Here is a 15,811-nt window from a genome sequence, read left to right as displayed (position 1 = left end):
TAAGTCTTAATTTTAAAATATATATATATAAAAACGTAACGGTAGGGCTGACACAATTCTTGATGGGGCTATAGCCCAACCAAGCCCCTCCCTGGCGCCGCCACTGGCGCCACCCAGCTCCCAACATGAGGCATGTCAACATGCTATCTGAAGACTTTTTTCTAACTTTTTTTAACATTCTATAATGAGACTTTTTTTCAACATTCTATAAAAATACTTTTTAATAACTTTATTCGACATGCTAATAAGACCTTTTCTTAAGGTTTTTTTTTTTTTTTTACCTTTTTTTTGGAAAGAAAGTGGTTGGATTCGAACCCAGGGCCGCTGCTGCGAGGACTTAGCCTCGGTACGTTGAGTGACAACTTTACCACTGCGCCACCCGGCTCCCCACAATAAAACATTTTTCGACATGCTATAGTAAGAATTTTTTTATGACTTTTTTCAACATGCTTTAAAAAGGGGTTTTTAAGTAATTTTTTTTTTTTTTTTATCATTTTGGGCCTTTATTGGGAGAAAATGCAGAAAGTGCCACCTGTTGGATTCGAACCCAGGCACACTTCAGCAAAGACTTGACCTCGGTAAGTTGGGCGCCATCTCTACCACTGTGCCACGCAGCTCTCTACATCAAGACTTTTTTCAAAATGCTATACTATGACTTTGTTTATGATTTTTTTTAATTTTTTTTTATTATATATATATATTTTAAAATTAAGACTTAAGACTTTAAGACTTTCTACATACTAAACAATTTTTTTTTCAAATGTTTAATTTAACTTTAACAATCATTTAAAGGGACTTCATTTTTTAAAGAAAAAGTGCAACAAATGTCTAAAGCTGGATTCAAACCAGCAACGTTTCAGTTACAGGTCAGGCACTTAAGCCACTCAGCTAATGTTCAAATCAGCTAGCTGAGAATGAATTCTTCTTCTCACAGAGCCACCTTAATGAAAAAGGCAACCACAAAGAGCAAAGGAGGGAATTCAACCCACAACCTTGAGACAGTGAAGCAGTTTCTCCTCCAGCTGAACTACCTGCTATCTACCATAGAAACACTTTAATGGGAGGCAATAAAACTACTTAGTTTAGGGAAGAAACACCACAGTTTGTCACACAGTTTAAAATATCTCCATGTTGGCTTTACATTTCTAATGGGACTCGAAGTTCAATCATGCTCACGTCCTTTTCCCTCGTTCTCATCCTTGTTTGGTTTTATTTACTTATTTCGTCATTTGCCTTAATGGGTGCTGGGGATGGTCCAGTGGTTGAGGACGCCGGCAGCCAACATTGACTCGTTGACACCTGCGGGTTTGAACCCTGCCCCTGGTACGCCACACTGGAGTGCATGTCATGAATGAATGTGAGCTCTCAAAAACAACAAACAACCGTTTCAAACTTGCGTTCAAAAACCCCGTTCGTTGCGCGTTTGCGTCGATTTCAACTTGCGAATTTCTGAATTTCATCAACTTCAACCGACAAGGAGGAAACAGAAGACGAGGAGGAAACAGAGAACACGTAAGTCAAAGACAGCCCAGGTGGTTGAGCTAGCTAGCTTAGCAAGCTAGCTAGCTTGACGGGCACATTTTTTTTTTCCCTCTCTTTAAGTGAATGTCTTTTAAACCTGTTTTATTTTATATATCATCCCAACGCTTTCAGTTAAAAACTGGTTTGCTGTAATGGATAACAAATAACCTTAACATGTTAAAAATCAAAATCTTTCTGTTATCTGGCTTTAAACTCGGACAAATTACTTCTTTCCCAGCTCCTCCAGTCTGCATGCAAGTATCCTTGAGCGAGAAATTGAACCCAATGCTGACAAACATAACAATATGATCAAGGCTTTTTTTTTTAAAGATTATTTTCTTGCATAGACACCTTTGTATTTAGCGGTGGATAGAGAGCTATCGATATCAAAGGGTCTCCAGCCGGGATTCGAACCTGAGGCTGCTGCATATATGCAGACATGGGTAAATGGCATGCACTCTAACCACTCAACCACCTGCCTGCCATGAATAAGCCTTTTTATGACTGTTTTGGACTCACTACACTCAGATTTTGATTGACACGCGATATAGAAGCATATGTTAGGACTTTTACATCATTTTTACAACATTTTATGAATTTTGTCGATTTTTCACTTTTTTTCCGAAATGCTATAGTATGACTTTTTTTTTCCTTGAAAAAGTTGACCATGGCTTTTTATGGCTGTTTTGGACTCACTACACTGAGACTAGGCGCGTCAAGCGAGATGAGCGATTTTTATGCCTTTTTAACAATTTTAAATATTTTTTTATGAATATATTCTGACTGACTTTTTCGTGAATTTTCGACATGCTATAGTATGACTTTTTCTTTGGGGGGGGGGGGAATATGACTAAGCCTTTTTATAACTATTTTGCACTCACTACACTCAGATTTTGATTGACACGCGATATAGAAGCATATGTTAGGACTTTTACATCATTTTTACAACATTTTATGAATTTTGTCGATTTTTCACTTTTTTTTTCGACATGCTATAGTATGACTTTTTTTTTCCTGAAAAAATTGATCATGGCTTTTTATGGCTGTTTTGGACTCACTACACTGAGACTTGGTGCATCAAGCGATATGAGCGATTTTTATGACTCTTTAACAATTTTAAATATTTTTTTATGAATATATTCTGACTGACTTTTTCGTGAATTTTCGACATGCTATAGCATGACCTTTTTTTAAAAATATGATCAAGGCTTTTTTTTTTAAAGATTATTTTCTTGCATAGACACCTTTGTATTAAGCAGTGGATAGAGAGGAAACATGGGAGAGAGAGGGGGATGTGACATGTATCAAAGGATCTCCAGCCGGGATTCGAACCTGAGGCTGCTGCATATATGCAGACATGGGTAAATGGCATGCACTCTAACCACTCAGCCACCTGCCTGCCATGAATAAGCCTTTTTATGACTGTTTTGGACTCACTACACTCAGATTTTGATTGACACGCGATATAGAAGCATATGTTAGGACTTTTACATCATTTTTACAACATTTTATGAATTTTGTCGATTTTTCACTTTTTTTCCGACGTGCTATAGCATGACCTTTTTTTAACAATATTTACAATAATTTTTTTTTAAAGATTATTTTCTTGCATAGACACCTTTGTATTTAGCGGTGGATAGAGAGGAAACATGGGAGAGAGAGGGGGATGTGACATGTATCAAAGGCAGTGGCGGCGCCAGAGTATTTTTTCTGGTTCAACTACGGTGGGGCTAACTCATACGACGGTGGGGCTCAAATCAATGTCAGAATTTCAATGTGAATATATAACAACACCCAGTGGCGCTGCCAGCCGGAATCCAGTACGCACTGGGAGGACTTTTTTTGAAGGTGGAAAAAAAAATTGATGCTGCTGAACCGGGCCGGATGCAGCCGCATTTGAGAGGACGATCGTGCGTGTGTGCGCAATTACGCATAGCGTGTGTTGGCCCCTCTCCACTACACAATACAGCTCGGCTCTAGTCTCGTCACATCTCTGCTGCTGAGCACTGTGGGCCGAGCCGATGCATGTCTCTCTCCCCGGGCCGGCAGAGTTATCATACCGTACTGTGCGTGCGTGTCCAAGCGTGTGTGTGCGTGCGTGGAGTGCTCACAAGTGTGCGCTTGTGTTTAGGTCGGGGATGGAGGGCACAAAAAACTAAGTGGGGGAGGGTGTGGGTTAGGGTTAGGGTTAGGGTGGCGCAGTGGTAGAGTTGGCGCCCAATGTGTTGGCGCCCAATGTGTCAAGTCCTCACTGCAGTGGCTCTGGGTTCAAATCCCACGGGCAGCTCTCTCTCCACCCTTTCACTCTCTCCCAATAAAAGACAAAAACTTTCCAAATAACTGAAGTCTTCTTATAGCATGTCGAAAAAAGTTGACCTACTATACTATATGTATGTTGAAAAAAAGTAATAAGAAAAGTCATAGTATAGTATTTGGAAACGGTTATGAATGTCCCAGTGTGGTATTTTGTCAAATCATAAAAAGTCATTATCATTAAAACTAAATTGGATCCCATAAAAATGTAATTAAAAATGCCACAACATAGCATACTATTAAAATGTCATTATATAGAAGTATAGAAAGCTCACTGGCGCATGAAAAGCTAGTTAAGGCTCTGCACATCACGTCAGTGACAGTTGGACCTCGTACAGTCGCTCAAGGTGAACAAATACCTATGAATATCTCTGATTTACTCAAAAGTCACTTGTGATTCATAGAAAATAATAAGCCCGATAATAAACATTTCATATGGACAAACCACACAGTATAAATGTAAAATCCACCTTAAAATGTGACAATACGTTACCATTGTTTTACTGGCAAAAATTCAGTGACACCACTTGAATGTTTGTAAACAAATTTTTACTGATACAGTTAAGAATATTGATACAGCAATGTAAAGCTACCATAATGCACATACCTGGACTTATGAATCATAATGGGCACTAGATGGATTATAATAAATAGTTGAACACAACATCTGTACACAGAAACATTGCCCCATAATCCATAGAAATGTACATATACCAGTACAACATTTAGAATTCCATAAATTTAATTTACGAATGACAAATCCTCCAAAACAAAATCGATATCCTCCATTTTTATGCCTCTCTTTACTTCTATTTTTTGAAATAAACACAAGCAACTACTGGATTTATAAGGAATTATGTACAGGTTCCTAAACAAGAAACTCCATAAAAGGCACAATTGTCTATACAACATGTACAGAAAAAGAAATTGTCTGGAGCTGACAAAAAAAAAGTAAAAATAAAATGATTGGTCATTATTATAATTATATGATTGCACATACAATATGAATGTCAGCATCTGTGCTTTGAAAGGTGATTTGCAAGAAACAAACCCCTGAAAAGTGTTTTCAGTCTTACAAAGTGACAAGAATTACAAAAAGAGAACAAGAAGAGCATTCTGCGTGGGGTTCTCAGGTGGCAATGACCAGTCTGTCTTCATCATCACTGGATACCTCATTATCGTCATCATTTCCCTTCTGCCAGCTGGTCACTGGCGGTGGTCTAGGAGGTGCGGGATCAACTGGTGCCTCCTTACCACAGTCCGCTCGTCTCTCAGGAGCTGGTGATCGATGCTGCCATGGGGATTTATCCCTTTCTTGCCTCTCAACAGTCTGTGTGACCTCCGCTCTGCTGCTAATGCCGGGGCTAGATCCGCGGCCTGAGCTCACTTCTGGACTGCTGCTGACCTTAAAGGGGCCGGGCGGTGAAGCAGTCATGCAGCTCTGCGAAGAACCAAGCCAATGTTCAGTTCGAGATGGCTGCGCTCCCGGAGCGTCAGGGCTGCCCTGCCTCTCTGCACACCCAGGGAGAGGACTAAGATGGGAGAGAGGGCTGAGAGAAGGAATGATGGCAGGCAGGGCGATGTTAACTATCTGCAGACCTGGCATGTGTGTTTGGGGGCAGATGCTGCTCTGGGAGGTGGGGTTGGCAGCTAAAACCTGCAGGCCGAGGGTGAGCCCTTGCTGTGACAGCAGCTGGGCGGATGCCAGGCCTGTGTTGGTCAACCCCATGAGGTTTAGTGTCTCCAGACCTACTGGCTGTATTGTTTGAGCCTGCAGGCCAGTGACCTGCCCTAAGGGGAAGCAGGGCACAACACTACTGATTGGATCCTGGACCACAAGAGGCTGGGTTTGCAAGCCGTCTGAATGGGGCGGAGTGTTGGGAGCTGGCAACGGGCTTGTGTTCCTGTGAATGACGCTCACTGCTGGGATGGTGAGCTGGACGGGGCCAGCCTGGATTGGTAAGAAGGTGGAGTACGCTGCCAGGCCGGCGGGCACCAGCTGGATTCCCCCAACTGGGACCATGCTGTAAGAGGAGCGAGAGGGCTGCTGGGAGTGCAGGGGCAAGTGACTGAACAGGTGCGTCCGGGTCTCTGTTCCCTGGCTTTGGGATAGACCCTGTGGGGGAAAGTGCAGGAGACCTTGAGAAGCATAAGAGGAAGTCTGAGTGCTTCGGTTCACTGGTATGCCCGATTCGCTGGTTGCCACGGGGGGAGGTGCAGAAGAGACGTCCTGTGAAACGAGAGAAAAATGAAATATTCAGTCTTATTTCTTGACCTTATTGTGGCTTGAAATGAAAAAGAGATTAACATGAGATGATACTTGAAGCAATCCACCAGAATCAATAAGACTATTCACCTTTTTTTTTTTTTTTTTTTAAGAGCATTCACAGGAGCTCTGTGGAAGTGCCTCGCATGCAGCATTCAAAGTAAGGGTATGGATAGGAAAGAAAGGAGGCGGGCAGGGAGGGGTGAACAGAGACACAATGAGAATACGTGGGTCTCACCTGGCCTAGCTTGGAGCCCTTGCTCGGCACTGGGGGACTAGGGGGCACATCAAAATCAGGGTAGTCGATGGACATCTGCCTGCATGGTGACACAGGGCTCATCATGTGCACCGACTCTGTGTCTGAGGTGTAGGACTCTGATGTGGTGGCAACAGGTGGAGGGGAGTAAGGGAGGGGGATTGAGCTGCAGCAGGACCCAGAGATGAAGATCTGCTTGCTCAGAGACACGGGGCTCATCATGGGGACCGATTCTGAGTCCGATGTGTGGGATTCGGGAGCTGGACGCTGGGAGAGGGTTAGGGAGATGGAGCTGAGTGACATCTGGGCTAGGAGGGCACTAGGAGGGACTCCGGCCTCTTTGGAGGGGATATGCTGAGGGCTGGCGGAGACAGAAGGGTTGGTAGACAGTCCAGACTCCGCCTGGCTGTCCTCCTCTTCCTCCTCGTTGTCATCGTTCTCCTCATCGTCAGGCCCATCAGAGTCGTCGCCGTCGGAATCTTGATGGTCGGCACTGCTCACCTGACTGCGGTCTCCTGTAGATGAGTTAATATGTTAGAAGGAAGTCTATTTTTGGTATTCTGCAGAGCATATGAGTCATCAGAGCTTGTATAAAGATATTTATAAGCCTTTCGGTAGCATTGAACTACTTTTACACAATAAAATCTTCTGTTACCATGCAGGTTTCTTCCACACGGGGAGAAGATCCAGCACTAAGAAAACAATTCATTGACATTTTGTGCTGCTGCTGCAGTGTTTCATGGCCCAGACCACCATACGCCCCTGAGCTCCATCACAGGCAGGGGAGGAAAAACAAATATGCTCTTAAGAGACGCGAACCATAGAATGCTTTCAGGCAGCTTCTCTCCCTCTCTTTTTTTCTAAAATTAGACGCAGCAATTTCCTTTCTAAACGCTGTGCACGCCGCCCACATGCGCTTTGAGTTAACAGAGGAAGAAGCTGCATTTAGAATTTCTAATTAGACCATGGCAAAGCTATTGATCGACATAGCAACAGAGCACAAGTGGGGACAATCTGCGTTTTATATCTCATGCCATGGACAGGAGAACTATTTAAAGAAGGGCAATCCTGGTGAGGAATACAAGCCCTATCTGTATTAAGTCAGAAATAAAACCCAAATTTGAATAGAATTGCTAGAATTTTGTATAATAAGCTTTTGAGCACACAACAATACATCTGCATGGCTGCATAGCGAAGCACTGTACCTGAGTCCTCTGCATCCTGATCGTCAATGAGACCCGCAGGAACCCCCATCTCCAAGCACTTCTTACTGTGGGCCTTGGATTTCATGTGCTTGGTCAGATTTCCTGCAAGAAGAGAGGCAGCGAGGTCTTACAGGTGGGCAGAGTTCGAACAATAGCGCAGAGGGAGTTTACGTAAGAGAATGTGGTCTTTGGGCGGGCTGTATATAAAGGATGAGTAACTGATAAAGACATTTTTAAATGAACGTGGGTTGCTCTGACACCGAGTACTGTTCTGCAGCGTGGCGTGGGTAGGCGAGTTCGATCAAGAGTGATGAATCATACTGTCTTGGCTGAAGAAATGCTGAAACCGCAGCTTTAATTTTTGTAAAAGGAAGAAGTCGAATTGTATGTTCAGATGTAACATCAGTGTCACAAATTATTCTCATTGAGGTAAACATGGTGCATACAGTATGTATCCAGTAATTTAGAACCGCATACAGTGCAGTTTATAAAAGATCACAATTCAATGGCAAAACATTACATTTTGATAAATAAATTTACCTGATAATTAATTCTAAATTATTTCCCAGAATGGCCTGTCAAGCTTCCACACACGGCATGTCAAAATGACATTTTCAACAATATCAGTGAGAGATATTCCAAGGGAAATAATAGTACATTTCTGGAATGATAGTTCTGAAATATCAGAGAGTAGTAGACAGAAAGGATTAAATATGCATTTGAGAGCTACATTCACTATATTATTTGTGGAATTGTTGTTATTATTATGAGTGAAGTGGAAATGAAAATCAAGGGAAAAGCTCAGCTGGTTAAGTACAAACAAATGCAGGAACAACAATGTTCTTTCACAGCAGGGTAACTCAATATATCCTTTTATTTTAAGCCAACGTGTAGTTGTGACCACCTATAGCTTTCATTATCCAATATAACTGTGTGTTAGCACATTGCCTGCAAAACTAAATTAGCCCGCTATGCCATTTGTTTAAAGCATGCCTGGATATTGCTTGCACACCGTGGGCTTGCTCAACGCACTGGATGTGATAAAGGAACAATAGGAAAGTCCAAGTAAATACTGCACAAGTTTGCTACAACAATTACCCTTGTTCTGAAAGCTTGACAGGCCTCCCGTAGCTAGTTATGGTTGCTAAAGGAGGATTGGAGAGTGGCCGTTCTAAGGAAGGGCTTAGCAAAGGGTGAATTGATTATTGTGAAACTTTGCTAATCATATCATCACATATGAGCACAAGTAAAGGAGAGGTGGCTTTAGGTTTGTAGCCTTGAACAACGATCAACTGCTGAGCTCTAACCTTTTGTCTTGAAGGAGAAGTTGCAGTGGACACAGTGGTACGGCCGGACGTCAGAGTGGGTGCGGATGTGTTTGCGGAGCATGCTTGGCTTCTTGCAGCGGATCCCACATTCCTCACAGATGTATTTACCGCGTCCACGCCCACGTACGTAAATGTACTCTTCGTTGGATTTGTATCTGTGGGGTTGCAAAATAACCATGAGGGACACAGAAGACGAACAGATACAAGCAAGCAAACAAAACTTTTCATCGAAAAATAAATATGAATTAATTGTTTTGAATCATACCCGCCATCGAATATTTTGACCCGTCGTGGTTCTGTTTTCGATGCCACGTCCTTGTCCGACTCGTTGTTGCCTTGAGTTTCTGGTTGCACTTTACTTCTGCTTTCAACTGATATAGACTTCTGGATTATCGGCAACTGCAGAAAGGGATTGATGTATTTAGTGATTTCATCTCAGAAACAAGGCAGCAGTATCAGAGAAACTAAATCACACTCTTACCCTGGGCATGACGTCTTTCAGCTTGCCTGAGTAAGACAAGATGTCAGATTTCCCGCTCGTACTTATGGCCGAGGTGTAGTGTATTTTCTTGGAGCTCTGCTTGGAGTCGAACAGCGACATGACCACCTTGGTGGGCAACCCTAGAGGGTTATTGTTGTTGGGGCTGACGGTCCAGAGAGCATATGCTGAAGTCTTCAGGTCAGTCTGTGGCACATGAAGAGGCTTCCTCTTCATCAAGAAACACCATGTGAAAGTGGTGGCAGTCTTCAAGCTGGGGAAAGACAGGCGATGACTGTCTTTGGTGTTAACCATGGACACAGACGTGGTCAGTTTCACCTGACCACCATTAAAACCAGAGGGCCGAATAGGAGATTTGGCAGGAGTCCATCTCTGTTCCTCAGCTTTCTCTTGGATTTTCAGTGTGTTGTTAGCTGGCATGGAGGTGCCCTGGCTACCATGTGTATTATTTAGGGCAGGGCCTGCCTCTTCATGAACAACAGTGCTCGTGTCTTTACTCAGCCCAGCACTGTCAGGTGACATGGGTTTAACATCATCAGTAGCCTGAGAGTCCTTCTCCCCATCTGCTTTAACCTGCGGCAGAGGTGGGGCCTCGGTTTCAATGGGACTGTCCACCGGTTCCGTTGTGCAAACCTGCCTAACAAGTGTTAACTTCCGCTGACGGGTAACCTCCGACATCTTCGAATTAAGATAATTGACTGATCTCCCATCAGTTATACAGGCCACACCGTGCTCATCCTTTGCCCGTTTTTGGTGCTTCTCCATGTAGATGTCCAAGCTGTTGGCAGGTGACAGCATTCGTTTACTTGAGGTAGTTTGTTCCTGCTGTGGACATAGAGTCACAGATGCCAGTTTCTGTGTGCAATGTAAAGACCCAAGAGAAGGTACTTGTTCGCCCGCATGGTTATGAGTGCTAACTGTTTGAGTCCTATCCTTCTTAGTAGTTGGTACACCGTGTGTATCACTCTCTAAGCTGTGAGAGGATGAGAGGTTATTTTTACTGGACACAGAGGGAGCTGGGTGTATCTGCTCGTGAGTTATTAGGATCTGTGGCAATGGTATAGCACCGGCTTGTATCTGATCAAATGGATCCCTTTGCTGTTCACCTGAGAAAACAACAGTCTGTTTCTTAATCTCAGAGGCCTGTTGATTGGGTTGACCAACATACACATTTTGGGGTATATCTGACGATTTTGAAATGCTCACAATAGGATTGGCAATTGGTATTGTTAAAACTGGCAAGGCTATCGGAGTTCCCTGTGTGCTGGAGAATGAAAATGTTTGGCTTGCTCTCAGAGCGGGACACTGCAGTTGGTATTTGGGCACAAAACTTCTCTCTTTCTTTTCTTCAGTGTCGGCTGGTTTGTTTTGGACATTCTCGCGACAAATTATGATCTGGTTCAGCGGCTGCTTAATCTTTTGGCATATTTCAACCCTTGATGTTTGATGCCAAGGGTGTGGAAGGCCATGGACTTGAGGCTGTTGAGTTGGGCTACCCAAATGAATGCTTTGCACCATCTGCTCATTCTTTTGCAAAGGTGCTTCTCTAGTATGCAGGATAAAAGGCTGGGCCATGGTGCGCCTATTGGCAATGTGAATCTGCTGGGATCTATTCTGAGTTAAAGAGCTAACATTCGTAACGGGAGGTTTATCGAGAGGTATGACAGCTTTCCGAACAGGTTGCTGACTCTCTGGACCTATCTTTAAAGACATTTGGCGAACTAATGGCCCCCGCCTCCTTTCAATGAGTGGCACCTGGGAAACTTGGGAGATTTGTCCAGTTTTTGGCTGGCCAGCAGGTGATAGAGATCTGCTGGGAGATACATTGCCACAGTCAAAGGACTTGCTACGGTATTCACATGAAATCTCCACAGAGGGTTGAGTACAAGTGATTTGTTCAGATGCGGCACGCCTCATCATTCCAGGGACACCGAGGGTGTTGAAGGCTGTTGGCAAACCTTGAGGCTCTGGAACTTTGCTGATATAGTCCCCTCTAGACGGACTCTCTGACCTAGACGGCTCATCTCTTTCAAAAGAGGCTGAGATGCTGGAACAACGAGAAAGACTGCTGTCCCTGCTGAGGCTTCGCGAGAGGCTGGACTCATAACTGGAATCACCCGAGGAGTGGTCCATTTGAGCGAGACGAATTCTTTTCTTTTTTGGCGGAAGTTTCTCTGCTGGTAACTTTGACAAACTCTCACTTCTCTGAGGCCAGCTGAATTGTTCGGCAGGCTTATCTGATGGCTCATTAGTCTGGGTTTCATGTTCTCTGTCGGGCTCCTCTGTGACCAGAATCTCCGGAACTTGGATGTTATTTTGACGAACCAGACGAGACTGATGGACAGGAGTAGAGCTTTCACTAACTGCTTCTAGTGAACCATCTGTGCATTGTTCCAGCCTTTGTTTTACATAGTCAGCATTCTTGGGTTTGGGCATTTCTTCATGGTAGCTGTCAGCTGAGACATTTGTTATTGCATCACTTTTGAGTTTTTTAAGAGGATCTTTCTCTGAAATATCAACAGGAGAGGCCCTGTCAATAGATTCAGTCTCAAATGAGTTGGGCCTGCTGAGAGAGTTGGTGTGTCTAATGACAGAAGTACCACTGCCTTGCCTTTGCAATTCGCCTTTAGTAGAGGTGCTGATCTGCGTCTCTCGTATTGGTGACAATCGGGAATCTGAACTATTAATACCTCTTGCTACGAGCTGAATCTGAGGTAGCTTTGACTGATTATTTTTGGGCTGTGTGTCTACTATGACAGCATGCTGTGAAAAAGTGCGACTTGCCTGAGCTGTTGGTAGCTCAAAACTAACTGAACAAGGTGGAATGGTGTCAGTAGGAGATTGATCATCCTCATCTCCGACACTTTTCATTTTCCTTCTCTTCCTAATTGATGTCTGTTGATCAAGTATTCCTGAGCAATTAGTTGATCTAGGGACTACAGGCTGCATTGTGTTAATGTGAAAAACATCTTGATCCGTTTCTTTGACTGTGATTGGCTTGTTTTTTGGACCATGAAGCTCAGAGCAATAGAATTTCTTGTGAGTTTCAAAATTTTCTAACTTTCTGTACCGATTACGACATGTTTCGCACTCATACATTGTGCCTTTGTTCTGCTGAGGCTTTCTGTTCCTATCCTGACTGTGCTCAAACGATCTGCTTCTTTGAATCAGCTCTGTGGAACTGTTTGGACCATGATAGCCCTCATCCATGGAGCGAACAGTGGGGAGGCCATGCCCCTCACTTGTGGAAAAGTCTTCCACTGCTGCTTGTCTGACTAAAGTACGAGAATGTATTGCTGGATTTGGGGTTGATGGCGCCGATGAAAATACATCATCGTTAAAGGAACTCATTTTTTCATCAAATGACTGACAAATTCGCAGAGGGTGGGGTAGTGGGGCAACATTAAGGGGGAGAGCAGAGTGTCCTGGTGTAGTAGGCATAGAGTTACTTCTTGTTATTGGCAAACAATCCATTGGTGGGTATTGAGAAGGTACCGAGAGAAGAAATACTGGCTTTGATTTATCTGTAGGAGTGAATGGGGACTTGGGGATGTCGGAGCTTGAACTTGACCTTCTTCCCATTGGTTTAAGATCAAACTGAAAAGAGTCTTTAAATATGTATGATTTAGGAGAGTCTATGCTCCCTCTCCTTGAGAGGGATGTCCTCCTTGGCTTTACACTGTCCAGCTGCTTGTTGTCAACTACCGCCTCATTGTCAGATATCAACTTTGAAATCCGTTCTTCCAGAGAGAGTGCTTTGGCTTCTAATGGTGGACGCATCTGTCCTTCCATGGCTCGTGTCTTTTGCTCAGCAGCTACATGCATTACTGTTGAAACCACAGGAGAGATATTGGAAAGAATATTCTTGGTGATGTCAATGTCCACTGGTGGGGTTATCTTAACAAAGGGGCTGGGTGGACTCATGGCCTGGTCAGCACTTTCAGATCGCGAGAAGTAGCCGGAATCTGTACTTCCCAAACTTCGAGGGCTGAGTAGACACTTGGCCTGCTGCTGTTGAGAAAAGTCTGTTGCTTGTTGTCTCTGAAGCTGAGCATGTCCACCCAACAGTGGAGATTTGCACTGCTGGTCTTCATCTTCACTCACAGTATCTAGTGAGGGATTTGTACCATCCACCTCTTTAAGAGACGAAAGGACTGTGATGCTTGATCTCATATTAGCAGTCTGAAACTCTCGTTGCCGTTGTGCAGCCGCTTGCTCCGGTGCTGCACCGGTAACTCTCGGGCTATCTGCCCTCAGAGGGGAGACATTAACTGGGTATACAACAACTTTTGGAAGTGCAGCTGTCACTTTGGGTTCATGTGCCCTCTGACCTGGGGCTGGTTTAACTGACTCGATCACAGCTGATGAGTCCGCTTCCCTGTGACTTGCTTGAGTTGTACCTACACTCTGAAAACTATTTTCAGACAAAGCTGCCACGCTGCTCTGTGATGAGTCAGGGTCCAGGTCTGCAGTGCTACCATCCTCGTCACTGTCCCCACTCTCCTCCGCCTCTGAATGTGTTCCCAGGGCTTTGTCCGACTCTTGAGACAGTGAGCCACCTCCAGATTCAGAGCGTGCAATGAGACCCAGTTTAATAGCATGAGCATGTGATTTCTTATGCTTGTACAAGTTGCTCTTGGTTTTGAACGAGAAGCCACAAGTAACACAGGGGTATGGTCGTTCTCCTGTGTGAGACCTGATGTGTTTGAGCAGCACGCTGGGTTTTGCACATGCCCGATTGCAGTATTCACAAACGTACTTTCCTGGCTTCTTAGGCTTTTGGTCCTTGGAAACCTGATCGGTGCCAAAATTCATTACAGTGGTCATCTGAACTTGGTTGCTGCCAGGTGTTACTGGGACCTGAATGGTGCTGGGAACACTTGCCGAGAGGGAATGGCATGTCTGCACAACTGGTGGTTGGCTTTGCGGCAAAGCATTGGAGCCTGAGGCAACAGGTGCATGGGTTATAGTTGATGGTCCAGTATTAAAGCTCATGTGCATGCTAGGTTTTTCTGCATTTGAAGCAACAGGCATAAAATGTGGTGTAGCAAGTGGAGAGGACTGCATAGGGGTACCCTGTGTACATGTCTGCACATTTCCCTGTAGTGGTGCTGCAATGCCAATAACGTTGCCTTGCTTGTCAATATAATACTGCATATGGGAAGGTTGGTTCTGGAGACCAACATTGACAGCTGGTATTGTTGTTAATTCACCACTAGCTCGAGCATTAATGGTGGAAACTGGTGTTCCGATGGCTGTGACCTGCAAGGAGTTTTTCCTCTCAGCCAGCGTACTAAAGTCAGGCTCCATGGCCTTAAGTAGAACATCAAGTGGAGCACTGCTTTGATAAGGATCTCCTTCAAAGCTGGGGTCTCTGTTCTTGCCGTCTTTGGGCTGAGACACTGCAGTCAATGAGCCCTCCTCAGCATCGGTGGGCTCCAGTGATGGCGGCCTAGAAGACGTTTCCTCCTGCTTCAGCCTTTCAGCGTCGGTGGAAGGTGACCCCTTGTGAGGGGATGCTGCAACTGGTTGGGCATACTGTGGGTCTCTTTTCCCACTGGGTGATGCTGAAGGATTGTGGGAAGGACTGTTGGACGCGGAGCAGCAAGAAGAAGGTGTTGTTTCCTTGGACGATAATCCGGGGAGCCCGGTGTCCGACGTTTTCAACTGCAGGGGCTTCTTGACCGGAGATTTTGGAAGTTTCTCGAGTCGATTCTCTGCGACAACCTTTTTCCTCTTCAGGCCTTTTATGTTATCTGCATTTCTGCGACTGCTCTCAGAGATCCCTGTGGGAGACAGAAGCAGAAAAGCACAGTTGGTACAACAACACAATCTTTCTCCAAACTCTTCCCAACTCTCCACCACACGGGCAGAGTGAACTCTGAGTCCCCTCTGAGAATATAAACTCTATTTCATGGGCTCAATTGTTGAAATATCCTTATTTGCTTATGGAACTAATAACACTTCATTAAAAACTAATACAGATAATTGTACAATATTATACTAAATTTAGGGCTCAACATTTTTAGACATTTAGTCATTGAGTTTAAAAATAGTGCCCATCAATATCCAAAGATATCACACTATTTTCTTCCCTAGTCAAATATATAACTTAATAATGTATTATTAAATCATGAGTAATATTTCATTTTTATTTCTAATTTGCATCAATACAGTTTGGCACTTGGAAGGAAACAATGGGGACACTTTACCTCCAAAACAATGAGTAAACAGTATCTGATTTGATCTGATATCATTCATAAGTATCACCTCAACAATTTGTCAGATCTAATTAAAAGATTTGCTATTTAACTTTTTTTTCTGCAGACATATTTCTTTCTTAGACCATCAAGTATTATTTCAATTACAATAGTATTTTTTAATTAATATGCAGTGCTAACTGACTAGATACTTTATCTTAAT

General features: G+C 43.9%; 1 protein-coding gene across 2 annotated transcripts in view; it reads right to left on the bottom strand.

The window, feature by feature from the left end:
• Nucleotides 1-4,365: 4,365 nt before the first annotated feature.
• hivep1 (HIVEP zinc finger 1) overlaps nucleotides 4,366-15,811 on the bottom strand; it is a 49,513-nt gene continuing 38,067 nt past the window's right edge. For both annotated transcript variants that reach the window (XM_084031770.1, XM_084031771.1), the window contains exons 4-9: nucleotides 9,371-15,174; nucleotides 9,155-9,288; nucleotides 8,869-9,044; nucleotides 7,562-7,663; nucleotides 6,339-6,871; nucleotides 4,366-6,064 (exon numbers count right to left, since the gene is read on the bottom strand). In XM_084031770.1, coding sequence (XP_083887896.1) covers nucleotides 4,964-6,064; nucleotides 6,339-6,871; nucleotides 7,562-7,663; nucleotides 8,869-9,044; nucleotides 9,155-9,288; nucleotides 9,371-15,174 — 7,850 coding nt within the window. In that variant the 3' untranslated portion in view covers nucleotides 4,366-4,963. The remainder of the gene's footprint in view (nucleotides 6,065-6,338; nucleotides 6,872-7,561; nucleotides 7,664-8,868; nucleotides 9,045-9,154; nucleotides 9,289-9,370; nucleotides 15,175-15,811) is intronic.

This window comes from Eutrigla gurnardus, assembly GCF_963514095.1.
Source record: "Eutrigla gurnardus genome assembly, chromosome: 17".
NCBI classification, from domain to species: domain Eukaryota; kingdom Metazoa; phylum Chordata; class Actinopteri; order Perciformes; family Triglidae; genus Eutrigla; species Eutrigla gurnardus.
The sequence above is the reverse complement of the archived record's forward strand: the minus strand, read 5'-3'. Positions and strand labels throughout refer to the sequence as shown.